Here is a 24,901-nt window from a genome sequence, read left to right on the forward strand (position 1 = left end):
CTGAGGCTGAGCAGGAGCACAGCCCATAGTTAGCAGAGGGTGTGGTAGGCGCCCAACAGGAAATGCTGAGTCATCATGTTCCTACCTCATACAAAGGAGCCCAGACACCACTTCCTGTTGTTTTTCACATGGCTGACCTTGCCCACAACCCTTGCAGGGCCTTGCTGCTGTGTTGCTTGCTTCCAGGTGCCTTGTTGCAATGACCTTCAGCTCCTTCTCAACACTTTGCCATATGTAATTGCAGCAGTCATTCCATACAGGCCCCAGTTCTTACTCAGTGTTGTATTCCAACTGAGTTCCTGCCTTATTTCTAGTTCCATTATCAATGCTCGGGTCTTGGATTGCTGCGGACTCATGGATTTGGTTTGATAAGACCACACTGAGGCTGGGTTTTCAGTTAATGAAAATGTGAATTTTTCCCTATAACCTCTGGCTTGGGCCCAAATTATTCCAAGTTAAATATGATATCTTTGGCACGTGTATTAATAGGCTCCTTGGACCAAGTGTTATTTTATACAAAGTGATTTTAGGCCAGACATGGGAGGTATTCTGTCTGTTACCAAGCCAGGTCTGTTTTCCTGACATGAAGCGAGCCAAGTACTGAGCCGCTGAGGTTTGCAGCAGAGAAACAGTTTATTCACAAGGCAACCAGGCGAGGAATAAGTCTCAGATCTGCCTCCTGGAAAGCGAGGGAGTTGGGATATTTATGAGATATCAACAGTGTGATCTTAGGCTCAGGGAAAGGTGATTGGAGGTAGGGGGAAAGGTGAGGGAGGTAGTTGGAGTTCTGCACAGGTGCACCTGGGTTATGTGTGTATTCAAAATGGGGTGCATAGCCTGATGGGAGCCCAGAGCTTTTCAGCCTCTGACGTCAAAAGGACTGGTCAAGAGATGCCTGGGCAGGCCTAATTTTAGGGTTGGGGGTCCCAACCTTCCCCCTGTTGGTTGGCTCTAGGCAAGAGCTGACTCTAGTTCCTGTAAAACAACTGGACAGCCTGAAGCTGTCCATTCAGTTCAGTTGCTCAGTTGTGTCTGACTCTGCGACCCCATGGACTGTAGCACCCCAGACTTCCCTGTCCATCACCAACTCCCAGAGCTTGCTCAAACTCATGTCCATCAAGTCAGTGATGCCATCCAACCATCTCATCCTCTGTTCCATTCTCCTCCTGCCTCCAATCTTTCCCAGCATCAGGGTCTTTTCCAGTGAGTCAGTTATTCCCATTAGGTGACCAAAGTATTGGATTTCAGCTTCACTATCAGTCCTTCCAATGAATATTCAGGACAGATTTCCTTTAGGATGGACTGTTTGGATCTCCTTGCAGTTCAAGGGACTCTCAAAAGTCTTCTCCAATACGACAGTTTAAAAACATCAATTCTTCGGTGCTCAGCTTTCTTTGTAGTCCAACTCTCACATTCATATATGACTACTGGAAAAACCACAGCTCTGACTAAATGACTTTTGTTGGCAAAGTAATGTCTGTGCTTCTTAATATGCTGTCCAGATGGGTCATAGCTTTTCTTCCAAGGAGCAAGGGTATTTTAATTTCATGGCTGCAGTCACCATCTGCTGTGATTTTGGACCCCCTCAAAATAAAGTCTATCACAATGTTTCCATTGTTTACCCATCTATTTGCCCATGAAGTGATGGGACCAGATGCCATGATCTTTGTTTTTTGAATTTTGAGTTTTAAGTCAACTTTTTCACTCTCCTCTTTCACTTTCATCGAGAGGCTCTTTAGTTCTTCGCTTTCTGCCATGAAGGTGGGAAGGTACACAATTAAGGAAAGAAAAAGAAAGAGAAAAAAATAACTAAAGCTACCTTAATCAGTGAAGGTAGTTTACAAACCAAGGGCTTTTAACAAACTCTTCCCTTATCTGTTGTTCTGTAAGACAAGCTCATGAATTTCTATTTTGTTATGAGCTTCTCTTACCTCTTTGGGGGCACAGTTTCAAATCTTCTAAGTCTACAGTTTCTCAGCTTCATTTTCCTCCTCCATTTCTATTTTCTGGGCTTGAATCTTTTTGGAAATTTACCGAATGGAGGCAAAGATGCAGAGGAACTTGCATAAGGGAGCACTAAGATCTATTTTCAGCTGCCCAAATTAAAGAATCCTCTCAGCTCCATGTAATTGGACCATGGTTCTTAGAGACTTGAAAATACAGAGTTTGGGAAACTACAGAAAAAGAAACCAAGTGAGATCCAACTTGTAAGCTATATTCATGTGAAATGGAATAACAGTTTTCACAAGAATTAGACGAGTGCCCGGCTCTTTGTTTTTATGCGTCTTCTCAATATAATGAGGCTTCCCTGGTAGTTCGTATGGTAAGGAATCTGCCTGCAATGCTGGAGACCTGGGTTTAATACTTGGTTCAGGAAGATCCCCTGGAGAAAGAAATGGCACCCCACTCCAGTATTCTTGCCTGTAGAATTCCATAATAAGGAGCTGGTGATACACAACACGGTCTGAGGTTGTTTCAGGAGTATCCAGATGGGTGGAGGGAGGAAGAAGGAACATGTTAGAAGTTGATAAAGCAAGTTGATAATGGGTATTGGCCAAGAATTCAGAGTATTTCAGGTAGACTATCTAAAAGATTTACTAAAGAAACAGAATGTTTTAAATACTTTTCACTGATGGGAAAGTGGGCCGGTAAAGGTATTTATAACCCTGGAAACAAACTTGAGTGGTTACTTTGGTTTCTAGAATCTATTTTTATTTTAGTTACAGTAAAGCTCATCTTGTTGGACTACTCTTGTTTTGAACCTAGATTTGAATTCATTATGTGAATCAAGTTAGAATGGAAAAGATTCAGAATTAATTAGTGAGTAAGTGACAAACAAGTCAATAGAAATAGGAACAAAAGAGCATTTTAACTCTGAATCTGTGGAGGGGCAAGGTAACCCAAGAGGCAGTTCACACCCAGGGCAGCTGCTCTTCCTGGAAACACAGTGGCATGGGAAGAAGCAGAGGAAGGGCTGTAGCTGACTCATCTGTGGAGCCTTGCTGGCATCCACCGCCCTGAAACTCTCTGGGTCAGCTGTGCCCTGTGGGCTTCAGAAATGAGGCATCTGACTTTGTAATGGGAAACTAAGCATGCATCAGAACTGACGAGAATCCTTAACTACCAACAGCACAGACTGATTGGTCCTGATGTAACTTCAGAAATGGGACATGAAAGAGCCAGCTCATCACCTGCAATCTTCTCTTCTCCTTTCTTTCTTTCCTTCCTTCCTTTTTTTCCTCTTCCTTCTTTTCTCTACCCACCCCCATTTTTTCTCCTCTCCCTAGCTCCCTAGCTGCCCTCCCCAACCTGTCCTTTCTTTTTTGGAGCTTAGGAGGTATCAGAGAAGCAAGGCTGGTTAAACAGCTCCTCCACCTCTGTGATTGAGTTGGTGGATTACTATCCTCTGTTGAGGCTGAACCTGTTGGATTTTGAGTATATCCAGGTATTGCCACACACAATGCCCTGGGGAGTATCCCCGTCTTTGAAGTCTCATGTCACAATTGGTTTGTTGTGAGGAGAATTAAATAATGCACATGCATTGCCAAGAACAGTGTCTGTTACGTGTGTGTTTGGAAATAGTTGTGATAATGTTAGTAATGATGTCATGGTGGAAGTAATGGTGATCATAGTAATTATCAACATTGCCATCATTGAGAATAATATGAACGTTGGGTGTGCTAAGTTGCTTCAGTCATGTCTGCGTCTTTGTGACCCTGCCAGGCTCCTCTGTCCATGGGATTCTCCAGGCAAAAATACCTGAATGGGTTGCCATTCCCTCCTCTGGGGGATCTTTTCGACCCCAGGGATCAAACCCACGTCTCTTCTGTTTCCTGCATTGGCAGTGGATTCTTTAGCACTAGCGCCACCTGGGAAACCCAATATCACCTAATTTTAATAATGATAAGAAAAATGGTATTTTAAAACCTTCATCGAGCCCTTTTTTTTTTATTTCAGGAATATAAATTGGCCCTTTTACAGTGCTATGGCAGATATCTTCAGGAGTTCAGCATCAGCTTTGATGAGAATAAAGCAGACGTGAATCAATTCAAAACTGTCTTTTTCCCAAAAGGCTTTGGAGACAAAACTGCAGCACATACAGTAAGATGAAAGTGGTAGCTAAAATAGCTACCGTTTATATTAGCTATGCAACAGTCTGTCCTTTAGCTGACAGCTTCTCAGTGTCTTTCATTTGCCTAGCGTGGTATTTACCTGTGTACTATAAGTTGCTTAATAAATATTTTCTGTGCTGGATGAGAAAGTGCACTTATTAACTTTTGTAAAGATGCTTTGGAGATTTCGTCACTATAATCGCTTATTCATCCAGTAGGCAGTTTTATTATTATTATAACTAATATTGGTAGAATGCTTTTACTCTTCAAAGTACTTTGGAAAACATTGGCTCCTTACAATAACTCTATGAGTTAGATACTGTTATTATCCCTATTGTATAAGAGAGAAAAAGAAAGCTAATCACACAGTATAATAACTAGTGACTCTGGAGAGGAAACATAGATCTTTTGATATGAAAAAAAAATATGCTTTTTTCTAGTATACCAGCATTATTATGTTAATTGCTACCGATGAGTCACTGGTTGAGCAGTTATCATGTGCTAGGTAGTCTTCTAAATGCTTTATATGAACTGTTATCTTGCAGCCTCATTGCAGTCCTAAGAGATGGGTACGATTATGCCTCTTTTACAGATAAGAAACTGAGGCTTTTTGGAGAGTAAAAAACCTAGTTGTTTTAAGCAATAGACACAGTTGGTGTTTGAACCCTAATTCATCTGAATCCGAGGCTGTGTTATTCCAAACTTAATGATTGTTCTAGGTCTTGAAAACAACATGTGGTTTAATAAGCAGAAATGCTGAAGCATGTTTGAAGGCACATTTAGTTTGCCTGTGACACAAGTGCATGAATGAGAATACTGGGCAATGTGAGTTAGTGCTTAATATGGAGGGGAGGGGTAGGGATCCTGATACCAAGAAATAATTCTTGGAACACTAGCTGATTGTCCTACAGCTGAACTCGATTCTGACTCTACGAGGAGATGGAGTCAGATTCCACAGGTTAAGGGTTCAGTCTTACAAGACCACTCCCCATTCCACCACATCCCATACTCACTTCAGATGCCAGTTGCAAGCTCCAGTTGTTACCTCAGAGGTTCCTACGACCCATCCTTGGGTTCAATAATTTGCTGTAGTGGCTCATGGCACTTGTGAAAACGTTTTAGTTATTAGATTACAGGTTTATTATAAACGGACATAATGTAACTCAGGAACTAGAGGGAAGAGATACATAGAACAAGGCATGGGGAAAGGGCGTAGTGCTTCCATGGCCCCTGTGGGCACCCCACTCCCAGCACCTCCATGTGTTCATCATCTTGGAAACTTCCCAAACACCATCCTTTTGGGTTTTTACGCAGGCTTCATTGTTGTTGTTCGGTCACCAAGCCATGTCCAATTCTTTAAGACCTCACGGACTGTATTATGCCAGACTCTCCTGTCTTCCACTGTCTCCTGTAGTTTGCTCAAATTTATGTCCATTGAGTCAGTGATGCTATATAACCATCTCATCCTTTGCTGCCTCTTCTTTTGCCTTTAATGTTTCCCATCATCAGGGTCTTTTCCAGTGAGTCAGCTCTTCCCATCAGGTGGCCAAAGTGTTGGAGCTTCAGCAACAGTCCTTCCAATGAATATTCAGGGTTGATTTCCTTTAGGATTGACTGGTTTGGTCTCCTTGAAGTCTAAGAGAGGCTTCATTGCATAATTGGGATTGATTGAATTATTGGCCATTGGTTGTAGATTCAACTTCCAGCCCCTGTTCCCTTCCCTGGAGGTCAGGGGGTGGGACTGAAAGTGCTAAACCTCTAATCACATGGTTGGCTCCATTGGCAACTTAACCTCCATCCTTAGCCACTTTCCAAAAGTCACCTCATTAACATAGCCAAAGATCTTTGTCACTCTCAACACTTAAAACAATTCCAAGGGTTTGGGGGGGTTGTGAGCTAGAAACTGTGGATGAAGAACAAACATATATGAGAAACATATTTTGGCCATCTGAGTGGCCAAATATATATTTCTTATAAATTGTAATATCTCAGTGCCCCATTGGGAAGAGTGCTGAATGAAAAATTGGAACTTTTGAGCCCCCCCACCCCCTACTACCCTGGCCCAGGCCTCCATATCTCTTATACTATTGTATTATCATGCTTAGACTCAACCTCCCTAGCTGTGAAATCAGTTTCATGGTGGCTAGAAATACATTTATCCAAGCAGACAATCTGCCTGGTAGAATAAGGCTCATTTGTGTTATTATAAGTGTACACTCGCACAGCTTTAGTAGTTCTGATGTTTCTCTAGCCAAAATCACTCTCCTGAACTCCCCATCTATCAAGGTAACATCATAATCTCATAATCAACATGTCCCAAATTGAACAAACATCTTTTCTCCAATAATTGGCTCCAGTCCATCACCCAAGCAGGAAACCATTGCAAGCCTCTTCCTCTCTCTTACCTCTCACTTCTAATTGGTCACTAAATGTCATGGATCTTAGATAAGACTTAGCTCTTTCCTTTCTCTTCATCCCCACTTTCAGAGCCCCATTTCAGGGCCCTTTTGTCTCTGGACAACCTCAGAAGCCTTTGATCTCTGCTAGCCTCTTGCATGTAGCTTTGTCCCCCATCTGCTTTGCATCTTTCATACTTTTGTCAGAATTCATTTCTAAAAAGTGTAAATCAAATACTAGTCCACATTCTTTGGAATGGTGTCCATGTTCTAACCATGGACCACTTCTATAGCTCAATTTGTCTTAAACCTTCTTACCCAACTTTAAAAAAGACTTTCAGCTCAGTGACCACAGCAGTCACCTTAAGCATCCCTAACACTGTGTGTGCCTGGAAGGGTTTTTCCTCTGTCAAGAGCCTTGTCTTCCTCATCTTTGACTCCCTGTTGCTTAGCAGAGTGTGGCAAACAGAGGTGCTCAACAAACATTTGCCGACAGAATTGTGTACATACATAACATCTGAATTAATATGTTAACATGCCATTAGGGAGACTTTTAAAAATTGTTTCAATCCTATATTCTTGGAAGTAAGACTTTTTTTTTTTTGACTAAAGAAAGATGATCTTAACTAAATGCATGGTTTGAATAAACTTATTTTACCAAGTTTCTTCCCATGTGTTAGTCCACTAAGGCTGCTATAGCCAAAATCCAGAGATTGGATGGCTTAAACAACATTTATTGCTCGTGGTTCTGGAGACTGGTGAGTCCAAGATCAGGGGGGCTGGAAGACTCTGTCTGGTGAGGGCCTGCTTTCCCGCTATGTTCTCATATGGCAGCTGGTGAGGTTTCAACATATACATTTTGGAAGGACACAAACATTCAGTCTCCTGTACTCTACTGATCTATTGAGTTAGTTATGCATAATTTGTTTCCATTTTAGTTTTTTGCATTTTAAGAGGTGCTTTCCTAAGTTGTATAAGCATTATTTATATTCTTTTTTTCTCATATGTTTCAGTTTCATGCTTTAAATGGCAAAAATATTTGCAACTACCAGCTGGTCTGTGACAGTGATGTGAACCTGCAGAATAAAGAATCTGTGACCCACTGTCTGCAAATCTTGTCCTCCTTCAGGCTCATCATGCAGGTGGCTTTGCCACAGGAGCACCTGTGCTGGATTATCTTCAATGGTATATATCAGTGTTCAATATTTTATTTTTCATTGTGTCTTTCAGGAAGTCATTTAATTGCCAAGTTCAATGGTGACTTGATTACCTTGTGATTTAGATAATGTTCATTTCATAAGAGGACAGTGGTGGGCTTTGTTACATTTTTATCACATTTTAGCTTGTCCTGACCAGCAGGGACTCATACAGCAAGTGTGTGGATTTTCTGCTCAAGGGAGGATCAGAGCTGTGGAGATAATCAGTTTCACATATAAACAAAATACGGGGCCACAGTTAGTAAGTCGATATTGGGTTGGCCAAAAGTTCATTCATGTTCTTCTATAACATCTTACAGAAAAGCCTGAACAAACTTTTTGGCCAAATAAATCTAAGTGGAGAAGGATCAGAGGGCCCTTGCAGGTTAGATTATTTCTAAGCATCATCTACTTATCGGTCCTCTCCTCAAATATTTTGGCCAGTGACTAGGGCTTCCTACATATCAACCTTCTCCTCCTACTTGTTTTTGAGTGAGGAACTCTGAGAATGTGCATGTATATGTGTATATGGTTTATTTATATACACATATATGCGTTATATAGATAGACGTATGTATGCATTATGTATGTCTCATAAAATGAATCTTTTCTAAATCTTATAAAAAGGTAACCTTTTTTTTCTTTTAAGAGTTACAATTTAAATTCAATTTAAATTCTCTTTAAAGTTACAATTTGAAGTTATAAGGAGTAACCTATAATATTGTTCTCTGGATCACATATTCTTGTAAGAAAAAGAATGACAGTCTGTTCTGAGTTTATAAGATGAGGGCAAAACAACTTGAAAGAAAGCATATTGGATTTCCTCTCATCCATGGTAGCTGACAGTATGTTTCCTAGTCTTTTCCTTCTTCACTGTCCCCAAATAATTTTTTTTGACATTTTGACTGTAATCAGACCTTACATTTGCTACTGAGATGAGAGTGTCTCTGGGAGACATTTTTCAGGTCAGTGATTGTTAAACTTTTGCATCCCATCATCATCAGAGTTGCCAGGGCCATGTCTCTGGGTGAATTGCTCATGCATCTTGGCAGGGACTGAGCCAGAGCAGAGCTTCTGTGCTCAAGAAAGGGTGATACCCAACCTGATGGTTGGGCCCTGGGGTCAGGCTCAGCTTAAGGGGTGGAGATGATGCAGTGTGACTCCCTATCAGAAATCCTTCAAAAATTCCCACAAAACCACCCCCCTCCCATTTTCTTTTTAAAAAGGACAATCCCTGTGTCTTCCACATCCTTTATTCTGCTGGGTGCTTTTTCTTTGGCATCATGTTCTAGATTTTATCCTGTTTCCTAAATATTTTCCTGCTCAACTCTATGGTTTTAGAATCTAGCCATGTTCCTATATGTAAACCTGGTTTGTTAACTGCCTGCTGAATTGTATTCGGCAGAGACCCATAATAAGGATGGGCACCTCGTTTGCCCTGCTTCTCTGACCTCACAGATAATTCTGTAGTGAGTATCCTCACATCGGTCCTCTTGTAGACCCATGTGAGAGTTTTCTGGGACGTGTGCCCTGGAGTGGTTGCTGGATTGTGGGAGATACATGCACTTAGTGTCATTAGTTGCCATCCCTGTTTTAATTAATTCATCTCAAACTTAAGTGCCAGGCATTGTTCCAGGTGTTAGGGATACAGGAGTGGACAACACACAAAAACCCTATTTCTCATGCTGCCATAGTACTTCAGAGAGATGATAAACAAGTCAAAACTAAGTGATGTGTCAGGTGGTGATGAGGACTATCTGTGTGTATCGTTAGTCATGTCTGACTTTTTTGCAACCCCATGGACTGCAGCCCACCAGTCTCCTCTTCCATTGGACTTCCCAGTCAAGAGTATAGGAGTGGGTTGCCATTTCCTTTTCCAGGAGATCTTCTCGACCCAGGGATCAAACCTTCATCTCTTGCATTGGCAGGCAGATTCTTTTACCACTGAGCCACCTGGAAAGCCCCTGATGATGAGCGCTATGGAGGGAAATAAAGTCTAGAAAGGGATTAGTGAGAGTGATGGCTGGTCTGGGGCCTGGGCTGCAATTTTAAATAGAATGGTCAGGGTAGACCTCACTGGAGATTTGAACAAACACCTGGCTGAGACATCTGAGCATTCAGGGCAAGGGCATTCCGACTGGGAGATTAGCAAGTGCAAAGGCCTTGTAGTTTTAAAACTTTGGAATTTGAATTGTGAAAAAATGACCTGCCCAGTCAATTTCTTAAAATACATTCGAACTTTCCTGCTAAATATTAACACTCTTTAATTGACTATTATACAATTATAAGAGTTGGTTTCTTAAGTTATTTAATCAATCTTGGTTCTTTCACAAAATCTAACTGGGTAAATGAATATTGGATAATATTGGATAATATCTGACTTCCCAACTAACCTGAACACAAATCATTTAAGCCTTCAAATAGATTATTTTGGTGGTGACTGTCTTTGATGAAAAGGAGTCACATGTCAAGGAATCACTTGTCACAAGTCACTCTGTATCAGGGATTTGGTTAAAACATCAAACTAAGTTCCAGAGGCATTCTGAGATCATAAAGATTCAGTCTGTGTTCCATTTTGAACCATTTACTCTGTCCAGTGGGCTTCTGCGGTGGAATCTGTAAGCCATGCCAATATCCTGAACCATCAGGGAAGAATTCCATTATGGTCAGGGTGTACTAGGGGTGCAAAGATTAAAGGTACATCTTTGAAATACCAAGGGCCCTTGTTATTCTTGAGGGTGGTCTCCTGGGGCTTTCTGAAGTCCCCCAGTTCCCATTGCTGAATGTTTGTCTTGAGTTCCCTGCTCACACCTGAGTCATGTGTTTTGTGAAGAGTTACATGTCTCCTATGCATATCCTCTCTAGGTGATTTTTTTCCTAAGTAACACAGTTATACAGATCAGGTCAACAAAGCCAAGTTAAGAATGCTGAGCCTGAGCTCTTACTAGCTGAGGAATTTTTCCCTACTGGATCTTACTGCAGATAAACAATTCTACGTCATGAGAGCAGGAACATTAAGAATGCTGAGGCTCTGAATGTGAAGGACTTAATTGCATTCTCTGTGAACTTTATGGTTGTTTAAGTATTTAAGATTTTATTCTGTATATTTTGGTCACTGATTTGTGTCATATTTATTATGCCTGCAGGTGTATTGTAATCAAGGGATGTGTGTTTTGGAGCAGGTGCTATTTTCTTAGAAGCTTTTTAAGTTTAAAAGTGAACATAGGATTTGTAATTGTTGAATTGTGGCGCTTATGAATTTTAGATCAGATATTTTATGGGAAATATTTAGATTGCTTGCCATTATAATTAAATGCCTTTTTAAAGCATGCTATACTGTCTTTCTGAAGTGACTTAGCAGCAGCAGCATACTGTCTTTTGGGTTATGTTTATAGCCTGATAATATGTTTTCTATATAGAAAGATATACGGTGATGCCATTCTCCACTTGTCCTCCAAATGCTGCTATGAAATGAGCTGTCTATCTTCATTTAATTATTGGCCTGATTTTAAAAATGATCGTACTTGAATGATCTTACATAGGAGTTGGAAATGTCATTTTTCATCAGAGTGCTTATGGAACGTACTTAATAATGGGGTAGATATTATATGAAACAGCAAGTGAATATAATGTAACCTATTATGCATTATGGTTTTAAGTTATGAGTTTCTTTGTTGAGTATTGTGCTATATGATTAAATATGTATCCTAGTCTTATTTGGAGATAAATCTTTAGTTATGCAACTGTGAGGAAACCATGGGAACCAATAAAATTTTATATGAATTAATAAAACCACAAAGTACATACATTATGCTATTAAAATATCCTTTTGTTCAGTATATTTCAAAACTTAAACTTATGTCTTACTATGGAGCTTGATCTGCATTTTACTGGAAGAGCTTGGACTGTAACTTATGGCCCTGATACTAGTTGGCTAAACAAATACCTCAGCTGTGTTCCAGTCATGAGCTGGCTTTGTTTTATAGTAAGGGTTGGGTTTCCCTGGTGGCTCAGAGGGTAAAGCATTTGCCTACAATGCGGGAGACCCAGGTTCGATCCCTGGATCCAGGGATCCCCTGGAGAAGGAAGTGGCAACCCACTCCAGTACTCCTGCCTGGAAAATCCCATGGACTGAGAAGCCATGGGGTCCCAAAGAGTTGGACACAACTGAGCGACTTCACTTTCACTTCTTACTGACCAGTACTTTAAAATGCCTTTAAAGTAAGACTAAGTTTCCTGTGTTAACATTTTAAAAATATGGTCATATTAATTCTTTTAAAAATTTAGCTGCAAGTTATAAAAAGTTTTATAATGATTATAACTTTGGTCATTATCAGATTTTCTTATAAGAGAGTCATTTGTTTTGAGAACTACCAACTTAAACTACAGAGTGTGGAATGTAAAGTTCTATCATGTGACTATAAAACATACTAATCTTTTTCTCCATCTAGGTACCATTTACATTTACACTATTTGCAGAAAATTGATGATCAGAGGTCATTCTTCCAAGGTATGAAATTTACTGTCAGAATATCTTCCCCTGTATTTCCTGGTTTTCTTAAGACTTTTGTTAGCATTGAATGCTAAACAAAGAAAATTTAATGACTTAGTATCACAAAAGTTAGTGGCTGTATTTGTATTACTAGGTATACTGTTTTTAGTTTTCCTTTAACATGATCATAAATAAAAATGTAAACAGTTAAAGTATTCATGAAAAGAAAGAATTTCCCAAATGGATAGATATTTCTCCAGGGTCCCTCAGTCTTTCAGATTAGTTGTAACTTGTCAATATGATACTGCTGCTGCTGCTGCTAAGTCACTTTAGTTGTGTCCAACTCCGTGTGACCCCACAGACGGCAGCCCACCAGTCTCCCCCGTCCCTGGGATTCTCCAGGCAAGAACACTGGAGTGGGTTGCCATTTCCTTCTCCAATGCATGAAAGTGAAAAGTGAAAGTGAAGTCGCTCAGTCGTGTCCGTCTCTTAGGGACCCCATGGATTGCAGCCTAACAGGCTCCTCCATCCATGGGATTTTCCAGGCAAGAGTACTGGAGTGGGGTGATATAGTTATTAGATGGATATTCAGTATCATATTGTGGAGAAGGAAATGGCAACCCACTCCAGTGTTCTTGCCTGGAGAATCCCAGGGACGGGGGAGCCTGATGGGCTGCCGTCTATGGGGTCGCACGGAGTCGGACACGACTGATTCGACTTAGCAGTAGCAGCAGGGTAGCCATTCATTCTAGCTTGTCCAGGACAGTCCTGGTTTATGCCTGCTGTCCTGGAGTAATTATTAATAGTGCTCACTTTTACTTTTAAAAGTATTGTAGTTTGGATGGTAAACTATGGTTAGCCTGTGGGTTACTTGCTGTGGAGCTCGGACCACATTTGCTTGAAGAACTTTTCCTGTACCAATGGCCCAGATACTCGATGGGTGAACAAACACCTCAGCTATGTAAGTCATGAGCTGACGTTATTTTTTAGTAAGATTCGCACTGACCAGTACTCACTGCTTAGTTTTAGCTGGAGGGAATGGCTTCTGTTGACTTCCTTACCATGTTGGTAGCACCTTTGTCTGCAGGAGACATATTTATTCCCTGTGTTCACTATTCAGTCATTGGAATGTAGGCCAAGAAAGGACAACATTCTGTCCTCGAGACCATGCTTGAGTTGTTGCTGGCATTTGCAGCATTGCTATTTGAGTCTTCTCTGCTGCTGCTGCCATTTCCTTCTCCATGAGTCTTCTCTATTGTATGTAAAAACTTGCTCTGAATATTTGGACACTCGGGACAGATATTATTTTCCTTATTTCCTCAAAACATAGCCAAGTATCTTAAAAACTGACAACACTTAAAAAAACAGATGCCAAGATATTTGCATGCTTAATGGATAGCATTAATTGTGTGTTCTCTCTCTCTGTTTTGTTCCTTGCATTTAAAAGCTCTATTACTGACAGTGACTTAACAAACTCTATGCCAGCATTTTGAGTGTGAATTAAAACAAGGAGAGGCTGTACCATGCTTAATGTAAATTTGGCCTAGAGACTATTCCAATGATTCTCTATTCAGTTCCAGATGATTTCCTGAAAGGAATTTAGGAAATCTCCTGTTGTGCTTGCTGTGGCAACAAATAACTGCTCCACAGAATCACCATAGTTTGGTCTGCTTATAACATTCGTCTGGCAAGGCTTTGAAGGGCAGAGATGTCTGTGCCAACATTTAACTGTTGGTGTTTGTACTTGCTAATGCTGAGGGAATTTTGATTTAACGTGATAGCCATCTTAAAATAATTCCTTATTTATATTCTGTGTAAGATTTCTTCTCTCCCCCTCATATAATGTGAGTTTCTCATTGACAGAATAAGGAAGGCCCGAAGGAGGATCATTTCATAGACCCAGTCTGTGGAGTGGGAGTCGGGGGAGTGAGGAATGCAAGAATTTTGAGATGGTGGGTGGCTGCACAATTGGCACTTGCAGATCAGGCTGGAATTCTTTCAATGTATGTTCAGTGTAATAAGATTCAAGGAAATTAATTTTTTACCCTGAAACTCACAAACCCTCAGCTGATGAGTCAACTCCTGAGCTGAGACTCTACATGGACTCGATGGGTCCATTTAATGGGGACAAGCCCTTGGCAGTCCGGCCCCATCTGAATCCTCCTGATTTTGTAGCTACTTTAGAGTTCAAGTCCATTACAGTCCAAAACAGAAGGAGAAACAGACATGGGGTCCTTAGGTTTTTAGTGGTGTCACCCCAGAGCAATCTAAACTCCTATTCCTACAGGATTTGGTAATTATGATTACCACTTGTTATTATTGAATATTTATCGAATCCCTACTATGTGTTAAGTGCTGTGTGAAGGGCTCTGTGTACACAATAATGCCTTGGTAGTCTTACGAGGGTGAGACCTTAAGACTATCATCACTGTCCTTTGTTGAATGAATGCTTACCATCTCTCAGGTATGCTTCTAAGCCATTTTCACATATTACTCGTTGAATTCTCACCAGCACTTGGAGAAGGTAGCGTTATCACTTATATCTTACAGATGAGGAAGCTGAGGCTTGGAAGGGTTGCATATCTAGTTAGGATAGTCAGAGATGTAGCTGAGGCCAGAGCCGATGCGTGAACGATGGTTGTCAGATTCTTCCACAGACCATCACATCAAGTTCAAGTCCAGACTTTAAAGTGCCTCTCTTTGCTCCCCTCAAAGGCTGTGAACTGAAATAAGTGACGCTGCACTGCCATCTTGTGGCTCGGCTGGTTAATCCTTGTGTGGTTCTTCCTACTGGACACCTTAACCATGCTCTTGCTAGGCTCCTAAAATTTGTATTTTTCAAAGTTTTGTTCTGTTTTCTTTTAATGAAGAGACTAGTCCTGTTGAAATCATCAAATTTTTGTTAATAGAAATAATTCTTTCTTTTATGGTCGAGAAAAAAATGCTGCAATCAAATTAAGTAGTTTTTTTTTGAAATGGCATTTCAGCTTCGAAACCTGAACGATGGTTTCTCAGAACCCTCAGTGGAATGATGGCTTTTCTTCTATTCATTGAAGTTGCCCTGTGTAGTGGGAACAATCCTGCTGCCCTTAGGAGTCCAGAGACCCGAATTCCAGCCCCAGCTCTGTCACTTCCAAGCAGTTTAGCCTCTTGGAGTCAGATTAGGTTACTTTTAAGGTTCTGTCTGGCACTAAAAATCTGTGATGTGGGATCTTTTATACTAAATCTGAGACCACACCCAAATATTATGTGAACAACTGGTAACTGTAGCTAGTTTTATTTTGAAGTATGAAGTTTTGAATACCAGGAATCCTGAGAGCTTTGAAAGCCACGTGGATATAAAGGGGGAAAAATTTGTACATGATTTAATCCCACGCCCCGCAAAACACAACTATATGAATGCAAAAATCCACAATAGGATTTCTTTACAGCAGATAATGTGAAACTCAAGAATTTTGATAATTGTTAATTCTGTTTTAGTTCACAGTGTGGCAAAATTAGCAAACAATGACAGAAACAATTAAAGCAGCAATAAAGCAACCCCAGGTTGACTTAATAGAGATATAGGGACCAGAACCAGAGAGTGAGAGTTTCATTTTACTGTGCTCTAGTCATATACTGTACAGGGACATTGGCCACCTCAAATAATACCATGGTAAGAGAGGGAAGCTTTGTCCTGGGAGGATAGAAGTGCTTGGGGATCTTAGTCCTGGAGAGTGCTGGGGGAGCGGCAGCCTGCATAGATGCTTTCAGATTCTTGGAAGGCTGTATAATTCTCAAGTTGAGTCTTGAGTGGGCTTGTGCTGTTCTAGAAGGCATAACTAGAACAAATGCACTGGAGGTGTATCAAAATGATTGCATTTCAGGTTAAAGAAGATCATGTTTAGAAGTGTCTTCTTATGCCACGTGGCACATTCCTTGTTGATTGTGGGCAGAGAAGGTGAGGGACATCAGGTGGTGGTGCTGGTGATGTTGAGGGAATGAAATTAGATTCTCAGCCCCTTGATGCTATGATTACTAGAAATATGTAGCATCAGGAACTGAAACTTTTCAATGAAGGTCTGTTGTCGATCAATCAACAGAAATTTGTTGCTAATAACAATTGCATTGTTGCAGTTAGCTCCTTGGGCTTCCCTTGTGGCTCAGCTGGTAAAGAATCCTCCTACAATGCAGGAGACCCTGGTTTGATTCCTGGGTCAGGAAGATCCCCTGGAGAAGGGATAGGCTATCCACTCCAGTACTTTTGGGCTTGCCTTGTGTAGCTCAGCTGGTAAAGAATCTGCTTGTACTGTGGGAGACCTGGGTTCAAGCCCTGCGTTGGGAAGATCCCCTGGAGAAGGGAAAGGCTACCTACTCCAGTATTTTGGCCTGGAGAATTTCATGGACTGTATAGTCCATGGGGTCACAAAGAGTCAAACACGACTGAGTCACTTTCACTTTCATGCCTTTCATAATTAGCTCCTCGACTAGTGTTGACATTTGGTAAGTGTTAAGAAGAATAAGCTGAGTTCATAGGACTCTAGGAGCTAGGCAGGAAGACATCGTAAAATGGCTAACTTGAGATTTTGAGTTCTTGAAATTCTTCTTTAACTTTTAAATGCTTATTTTTTAGTTGACTCATTATTTGTGTATTTTTAGCGTCAGTGACTTGTGCTCACCATTCTTCGTTTGATTATATTGAATAAAAATTGGCATTATTCCCTTAAAATGAAAAGACACTCAATCGTGCCCTTTCTGATTTAGGCCTTGGAATACCTCCTGTGGGCCAGTATATGTATGGAGTCTTCAGTGCCTCTCCTGTCCATCAGGTACTTGACGTGGAGAGCTACTCTTTACACAGCTGTCTGCCAGTGCTACTATGACTGCCAAGCTGGTGTTCATGGAGAGGTAGGCTACTTTTTGGGCTTCCCAGGTGGCACTAGTGGTAAAGAACCTGCCTGACAATGCAGAAGATGTAAGAGATGTGGCTTCAATCCCTGGGTTGGGAAAATCCCCTGGAGGAGGATGTGGCAACTCACTCCAGTATCCTAGCCTGGAGAATCCCATGGACAGAAGAGCCTGTTGGGCTATAGTCCATAGGGTTGCAAAGAGTCAAACACACTGAAGTGACTTAGCGTGCATGCGTGCAGGCCACTTTTTAATTATGAGGATGCTAATACTTAAAAATACAACATATTTAGCATTTTCTTCATTAGATAAGTGGCAAGAAAACAAGCAAACCAACAAAAGCCAAAGAATTGGGATGAAGCAGGGATACAAGTCCCAGGCTTTATTTGCAGACATTTGCCTGGCTTCTCCATTCTGTGAATCTCTTGCTTTTACTTTCTGCTTCCCCGTTTATTCTCTGTTCACTTCCACCATCTTTGCTTCTTTTCTGAATAAGATCTCTGATATCTTCCCTTCCGCTTTATATTCTTGTATGCAAGCCACTGTCCTTCCCTGTTTAGTTTTTGTGTTCCAAGCTGTCTACTATCTGTTTGTTTTGTTTTTCTCTGCTTCCAGCCACCATTTATTTAGTATACTCTATTTCTTATTTTTCCTCTTTTCCTGTATATATTTTTGATGAAATATTTGAAATGTAGCTTAACTGGTTGGAGCTTCTATTGACCTCTGCCACATCTCTGTGCAAATGAAATCCGGTACCCTCACTATAGTATGTAGTACTCTGCTTGTCAATAGACCGGTAAGAATTAGAGACAGGCATTCCTTCCTTTGGACCATCCCATCCCTGCACCAGTGAGCGTAACTTGGTGAGTGCAGTGGGGTCTGGATTTCAGCAGGAGAATAGCTTAGTTCAGTCCTTGTGGGATACTTTTCTTGCCTAGGATACATTCTAGAAACTATTCACCATATATGCAGAGTTAGTCTTAGTGTACTAGTGGTGGCATATTGCTGTAGCTATTAAATTTATCAGGGATAGACATGTTTGCATAGTTTTAACCATTTGATTCCTATTGCAATTTTTTTCTTATTGAAAAGTGTAACCCTTTATGTTACTATTATGTTCTAGAAACATCTTCATGAAAAATCATAAATTATAAATAAAATACTTGAAAGAACTGCTAAAATAAATGACAGGAATGAAACTCATTTTGCTATTATCTCTATCATAGCAATAGAGAATTATAATAATGGTGATCTGATTAAATAAGCAAGCCCACCTTCTTCCTTTCCTCAGATATTAATAAACACTTTCTATATGTTGGGTACTGGAAATATAAAACAAGGCCCTTTAAGGACCTAACAATTTAGTTGACAATGTGTACAGTTGAATAGATAATACAGCTGGTTTTGGTGGAAAAGTTAGAATTTGAGAAGAGCACCGAGGAGGGGTGTGTGTGTGTGTGTGTGTGTGCATGCATGTGCAATACCGGAGAAGTGATCATCTATAAGAAGCTACTCTGTAACCCAGAATTTGAATTTCCTTACTTTTTTGAATTTCTTTACTTTTCTGCATTCTAAAGTTAGTATAGCCAACATTTCATTGACTTTAGATTTACAGAAATTAGTGGTGCTTCTAGGAAATGATTGATGGGTCAGCCACTATGTTCTGAAAAAGTCAGCATCAGCCTAGTTTAATTCACAAATTAAATCAAATGTCTGGGAGAGTAAAACATACTCTCTTGATACATTTTTAATCACTGTACTCTAACGTCTTATGAATTAAATTTATTTTAATTGCATGTAGGCATTTGCTCGGCGTGCTTTAGCTAAAATTGATGAGTTACGGCAACTGGAATTAATGAGTTCCTCACAACCACAGGAAGAATCCAGAGAATATTATAGAGAGGCCACAATAAAGGTATAAAAATTTCATGAGATAAATCCACTGTACTCTACAGATGATGAAGTACTTAATATCAGTAGTTGAGAAGTGTATCCCATTGATGCTTCATAAGTAATTCTTCTTTTTGAGGCAGATGGCAGTCATGATCTTCAAAAGAGGAGTATTTGAATCTAGAAGAAAAAACAAAAGTTTCTTTAGACCAAAGATAAGAGTTAACATAAAGGAAGCACAAACTGTAAGTCTCAGAATATCTTCTGTGTCTCAGACTATTTCTACAGTGTTTATGTTATACCTCTGTGTCCTTAATGCTTGATCATTATTCTTCCCTGGTGGCTCAGATGGAGTAGAATCTGCCTGCAATGCAGGAGACCCAAGTTTGATCCCTGAGTCAGGAAGATCCCTTGGAAAAGGAAATGGCTACCCACTCCAGTACTCTTTACTTGGAAAATCCCGTGGACAGGAGCCTAGTGGGCTACAGTCAATGGGGTTGCAAACAGGCCTACAACTAACACTTTCACCACTCAATATTAAATCCTGACCCCCTATCTGTGATGACCTAGAGGGGTGGGATGGGGGCTGGGTTGGAGGGAGGCTCAAGAGGGTGGGGATGTATGTATAAAAGCTGATTCACCTTGTTGTACAGCAGAAACCAACAAACATTGTAAAGAACATTCTTATCCTCCAGGTAAAAAAATCCTGCCCCCAATCCCTGCAAATAGAAGAATGTCTTCCTAATTTGGACATGGTCTTGTTTCATCCTTTCCTCAGAGCTTTTGTACCTTCACATAATCCTAGTTTTGTAATGTTAAAGGACAAGAAGCTGAAGAAAAGCCTGGGAAAAGTTCAAATTTACAGCCTTCTGAGTAAGATCGCAGAAGCCTTTTGACCACTTGGTGTCAGTTTTGAAGGTGTTGAGGATGGAGAGGAAGTGGAGGCACCTTTTCTTATCAACTTCCAGTTTCATCTTTGGAGTATTTAGGATGTAGGTTGGGCTTCCCTCATGGCTCAGTGGTAAAAGAATCCACCTGCCAATGCAGGAGACATGGGTTTGATACCTGATTAGAGAAGATCCCATGGAGAAGGAAATGGCAACCCACACCAGTATTCTTACCTGGGAAATCCTGTGGACCGAGAAGCCAGAGTCGGACACAACTTAGTGACTACAATAACAACAACAGGATGTAGTTGCACTAGAGTAGTAAACGACCCCCATGTCTCAGGGGCTTTAAAACAAAAACTTATTTCCCACTGGAGTCAAATGTTATTATAGTTATCTGCTCATGACTGATGCTCAGGGCCAAATCGAGAGGTGGTCCTCATTTGGAAAACTGCTGGGTTGTTCTGCCAGAGGAGACCTAGGTCGTTCTGCCAGAGTGGACCTAGGGGAGCTGTGGAGGACTTCACGTAGGTAGTGATACTCAGTATGGAAGTGACTACAGTCTTCTTTCTCACCAGCCAAAACCCCTCACACAGCCCCTGTTGGCCACAAGTATGTTTGGCCAATTGCACTAAGGGAGGAGAGTGGGACATACATATGCCTGTGGGTTCTTCTGCCCTTTCTCCCTTCTGTCTTTTTCCCTCTCCCACTGTCTTCCCTTTGGCCATTCAGAGTCTCAGTGTTCCTTAAATCCCAGCTCTATATATCTTCGCAGTGCCCTGTGACTGTTGTGGATAGCTGTAAACTCTCTTCTATGAGCTTCTGTGTAAGGATTGAAAATGAAAGTGGAGGGGAAGAATATGAACACTTTCTGACAGAAGAGATGTAGAATCTCAGAACCTGGAAGGGATTTTGGAAATCATTTGGTCAGTCCTTTTCTATTACAAATGGGAAAAATAAATCCCAGAGTATTTAAGCCAGCTGCTGGCAACCCTTGAACCAGAACCCAGGTCTCTAGCCCAGGGTATTCTAAATAATCCAATGACTGCTGTTCTCTTTCCTCATTTCTTTTTATAAACATTTGAGAGGGCTTCTCTTTTCTTTTAAATGAATTCAAATACTAAATGAAAATATTATTTGGACACAGTAACTTTTCATTGCTACTTAGTGTCCGTGGTATATTGACTGGTGAGCCCAGACATACAGTTCATACATCCTTTTAAATTGTACCCCTTACTGACTCATGGTGTCTAACTGGTCAAGGGTGGTAACCTGCCAAATTGTAGATAATCCATTGGATGAGCTGCTGAGTAGCCTGCATCTGGTATCATTAAGTAGTTATGCTATAGTGTTTGTTAGAGAGCAGGGGTCATATTTTGCAGAATGTTCTGCTTTATGCTTATGAAATCATTTTATTATGTTTCTACAAAAGAAAATGATTTCAATATGCATTAAATCTATTTTATAAAAAATTTCTGAGTTTGTAGGTCAATTGTTAATTTGCAGTAAATCATTTTGACTCAAAGGATTGTTTTGTAGGACTATTAATTCAGACTTCTGATAATTGACCATTTAGTGATTCATTCAATAAATATTTTAAAGTAACTTCTCTGTGAACAAAATATGTAGAGGTTACATTCTAGTGGAGAAATTACAGAATAAATAAGTAAATTAAAGCCTGTGATAAGAATTAAGAAGGAAATAATGGTGGTGACTAAATGAGTTACATGTAACACCCCTAGAATGTTCCTGGCAAATGGTAGAGCCTTAGTAGTATTAGCTGTTACTGTTATTTATTTTTCATTCATTCATTTAGTAACCATGTGTCAAAGGCCTACTGTGGTCCAAGAGTGGTGGCACATATTAATAGAAAAGATGGGAGTCACTTTTTCTGTCTTTTTTGAATGACTTTGAAATAAGAAGCAGGATTTGACTGGACAGGGAGAACAGGAAAAACATTCTAAGTAAAGGACAAGAGCATGATAGTAGTTTGGAGGCAGAAGTAAGCAAAGGCTTTTGGCACACAGTGAGACAGTGACACTGAGCTTGAACAGGGCGGGTGTATTATGTTGAGAAATTAACACAGTAAGTCTAATGGCGTAGATCTCATGGGAGCCATGGTATTCAGGATTGGAACTTACTGCATGGGTTGTATCATTCAGCTTCTCATCCATCCTGACATTTGAAAAGATGTCTAGTATACTCTAGGCATAGCTCAGTTGGTAAAGAATCAGCCTGCAATGCAGGTGACCCTGTTTCAATTCCTGGGTTGGGAAGATCCCCTGGAGAAGGGAAAGGCTACCCACTCCAGTATTCTGACCTGGAGAATTCCATGGACTGTATAATCCACAGGGTTGCAAAGAGTCAGAAATGTCTGAATGACTTTCACTGTCACTTTTCACCCTAAGCAGTACATGTACCAGATTTGTCCAGTACTTTTTATTACTAATATTTTAGTTGTTTTCCAATCTTTTGCTATTATAAATATTGATGTAGTCAACATCTTCAAGTATATTATTTTTTCCTTCTTTTGTTTCCTGTGGATAAAATTTAAGGTGTAGAATTTGAGTAAAGTTACAAACACTCTTATTTCTCTTGATGTATATTACCAGATTGAATTTCTGAAATGAGTTCTCCAAGGTGACAATCTGCATATGCCAATCTCACCATTATCATTTTGATATTATTTCTTAATCTTTAAAATAATTAAGGGTTCATAAAATGGCTTGTTTTAACTTTATTGTTTTCAACCAGCTTTCCCTTACATTTGTGTTTACTCTTTATATTTTCTTTTTAGGTGAATTATCTTTCACAGTCTTTGACCATTTATCTACTAGAGATTTTAATTTTTGAGTTGTATTTGAATGGGCTCATTATTTTTATAGACATTAATATTTTGTCATGTTTGACAATTCAGTGTATTTTTATTACATTAGCTTTAAATCTTTTTATAGATCTTTTAAATATTTCTATTTTAAAATCATTTGCTTGTTATTCATCTATAGATCTGATAAATATTCTAGTTCACTTTTTGTAGTTTCTCTACAATATTTTAAAAAACAAAATTCAGTGTAATCTATCTGGGATTTACCATTTCATTTTGAATACTTCTAATTATTAGGAAGTTTATTATGTTGTTTAACTATAAATTTTTAAACTTCTGTTTTAACCTATAGCAAATATCTTAGAAGAAACCCTGACCTCTGTTTGTAAAGCAAGAGGCCTGAAGTTCAAGTTTTACTGTTTTTTTTTCTTTTTAATTGGAGTATAATCACTTTACAATGTTGCATCAATTTCTGCTGTACAGCAAAGTGAATCAGCTATATGTATATATTTACCGTCTCCCTCTTGGATTTCTCTCCCACCCCACCCCCATCCCATCCCTCTAGGTCATCACAGAGCATCGGGCTGAGCTCCCAGTATTATATAGCAGTTTCCCACTAGCTATCTATTTTACACACGGTTCAGATCAGTCACTCAGTCATGTCCTACTCTTCGCGACCCCATGGACTATAGCATGCCAGGCTTCCCTGTCCATCACCAACTCCTGGAGCTTGCTCAAACTCATGTTCATCAAGTCAGTGATGCCATCCAACCATCTCATCCTCTGTTGTCCCCTTCTCCTCCTGCCTTCAATCTTTCCCAGCATCAGGGTCTTTTCCAGTGAGTCAGTTCTTCACATCAGGTGGCCAAAGGATTGGAGTTTCACGGTAGTAGTGTATGTATGTCAATCCTAATCTCCCAATTCATTCCACCCACCCCTTCTCGAAAAACAGTACAGATGAGTCTATTTACTGAGGTTTTTTTTTTTTTTAAACATATCAGTCAACCTAAGGGTTGAAAACACATAGACTCTAATAAGCAGGGAAGTTGGTGTTTGGAGAAAAATAGTCCAAAGCAGCTTTATTTCTGCTTTTGCTTTTCTGTCTTCCTCAGTTTGCCTCAGGAAGATGAATAAAGCAAGGAAATCATAGGAAATGTGGATGCCCACTAACTGGACATGGATTCTAGAAAAGCCAACTAAAGCTATCTTTCTTATTTCCTGGTAATCTAAGTACAGAGAACAGGTCATTAGTCAGAGAGAAGAATGAAGTGTGTAGGTAGGCCATCTGCCAGGAGTGAAATCCTTTCAGGCCGACACAAAGTAGAGTGACCGGGGATCCGCATGGGGATGTGAGTGGCACCTGCTTCTTTGTATCCAGTTGGTCAACTCTTCTTTACAGTTAGCTGCCACAAGACCCGTTACTTATACGATAAAATATTATTTCCAATTTGAGTTTGGGGACATTCTTCATTAGAATTTCCACCCGGTTTTCTAAAAATGCTCCACCCAGACTCACTGACTGTCTGGAGATTTGGTTGGTGAATCTAAAAAGCTCTCCTGAGAGATTCTCAGGCAACTCGAGTTTTTCCTCAGGGCTGTAATTAAGTCGCCGCAAAGCATGTGGAGACCAATGCTGTTGTTTATTAATAAAGGGCCTTTAGAGGCTGTCTTGGAAACACAAACATAAAGAAAAAGCAAAACACTCTCTGACATACATCACAGCAGGATCCTCTATGACCCACCTCCCAGAATATTGGGAATAAAAACAAAAATAAACAAATGGGACCTAATTAACCTTAAAAGCTTCTGCACATCAAAGGAAACTATTAGCAAGGTGAAAAGACAGTCTTCAGAATGGGAGAAAATAATAGCAAATGAAGCAACTGACAAACAACTAATCTCAAAAATATACAAGCAACTCCTACAGCTCAACTCCAGAAAAATAAATGACCCAATCAAAAAATGGGCCAAAGAACTAAATAGACATTTCTCCAAAGAAGACATACAGATGGCTAACAAACACATGAAAAGATGCTCAACATCACTCATTATCAGAGAAATACAAATCAAAACCACTATGAGGTACCATTTCACACCAGTCAGAATGGCTGCGATCCAAAAGTCTACAAGTAATAAATGCTGGAGAGGGTGTGGAGAAAAGGGAACCCTCTTACACTGTTGGTGGGAATGCAAACTAGTACAGCCACTATGGAGAAC

General features: G+C 40.1%; 1 protein-coding gene across 9 annotated transcripts in view; it reads left to right on the forward strand.

Moving 5' to 3' along the window:
- Positions 1-24,901, forward strand: part of CFAP54 (cilia and flagella associated protein 54) — a 312,887-nt gene that overhangs the window by 10,754 nt on the left and 277,232 nt on the right. For 8 of the 9 annotated variants that reach the window (XR_011566649.1, XR_011566651.1, XR_011566650.1 and 5 more), the window contains exons 3-8: positions 3,958-4,101; positions 7,522-7,693; positions 12,156-12,214; positions 16,940-17,083; positions 18,885-18,998; positions 19,117-19,218. Coding sequence is in view for 6 of the 9 variants with exons in the window: in XM_070789566.1 (XP_070645667.1) it covers positions 3,958-4,101; positions 7,522-7,693; positions 12,156-12,214; positions 16,940-17,083; positions 18,885-18,998; positions 19,117-19,218 (735 nt within the window). In the remaining 3 variants the exon portion in view is untranslated. The remainder of the gene's footprint in view (positions 1-3,957; positions 4,102-7,521; positions 7,694-12,155; positions 12,215-16,939; positions 17,084-18,884; positions 18,999-19,116; positions 19,219-24,901) is intronic. The other variant, XM_070789568.1, reaches the window with a different exon arrangement.

The sequence above is a fragment of the Bos indicus genome, chromosome 5 (assembly GCF_029378745.1).
Source record: "Bos indicus isolate NIAB-ARS_2022 breed Sahiwal x Tharparkar chromosome 5, NIAB-ARS_B.indTharparkar_mat_pri_1.0, whole genome shotgun sequence".
NCBI lineage: Eukaryota > Metazoa > Chordata > Mammalia > Artiodactyla > Bovidae > Bos > Bos indicus.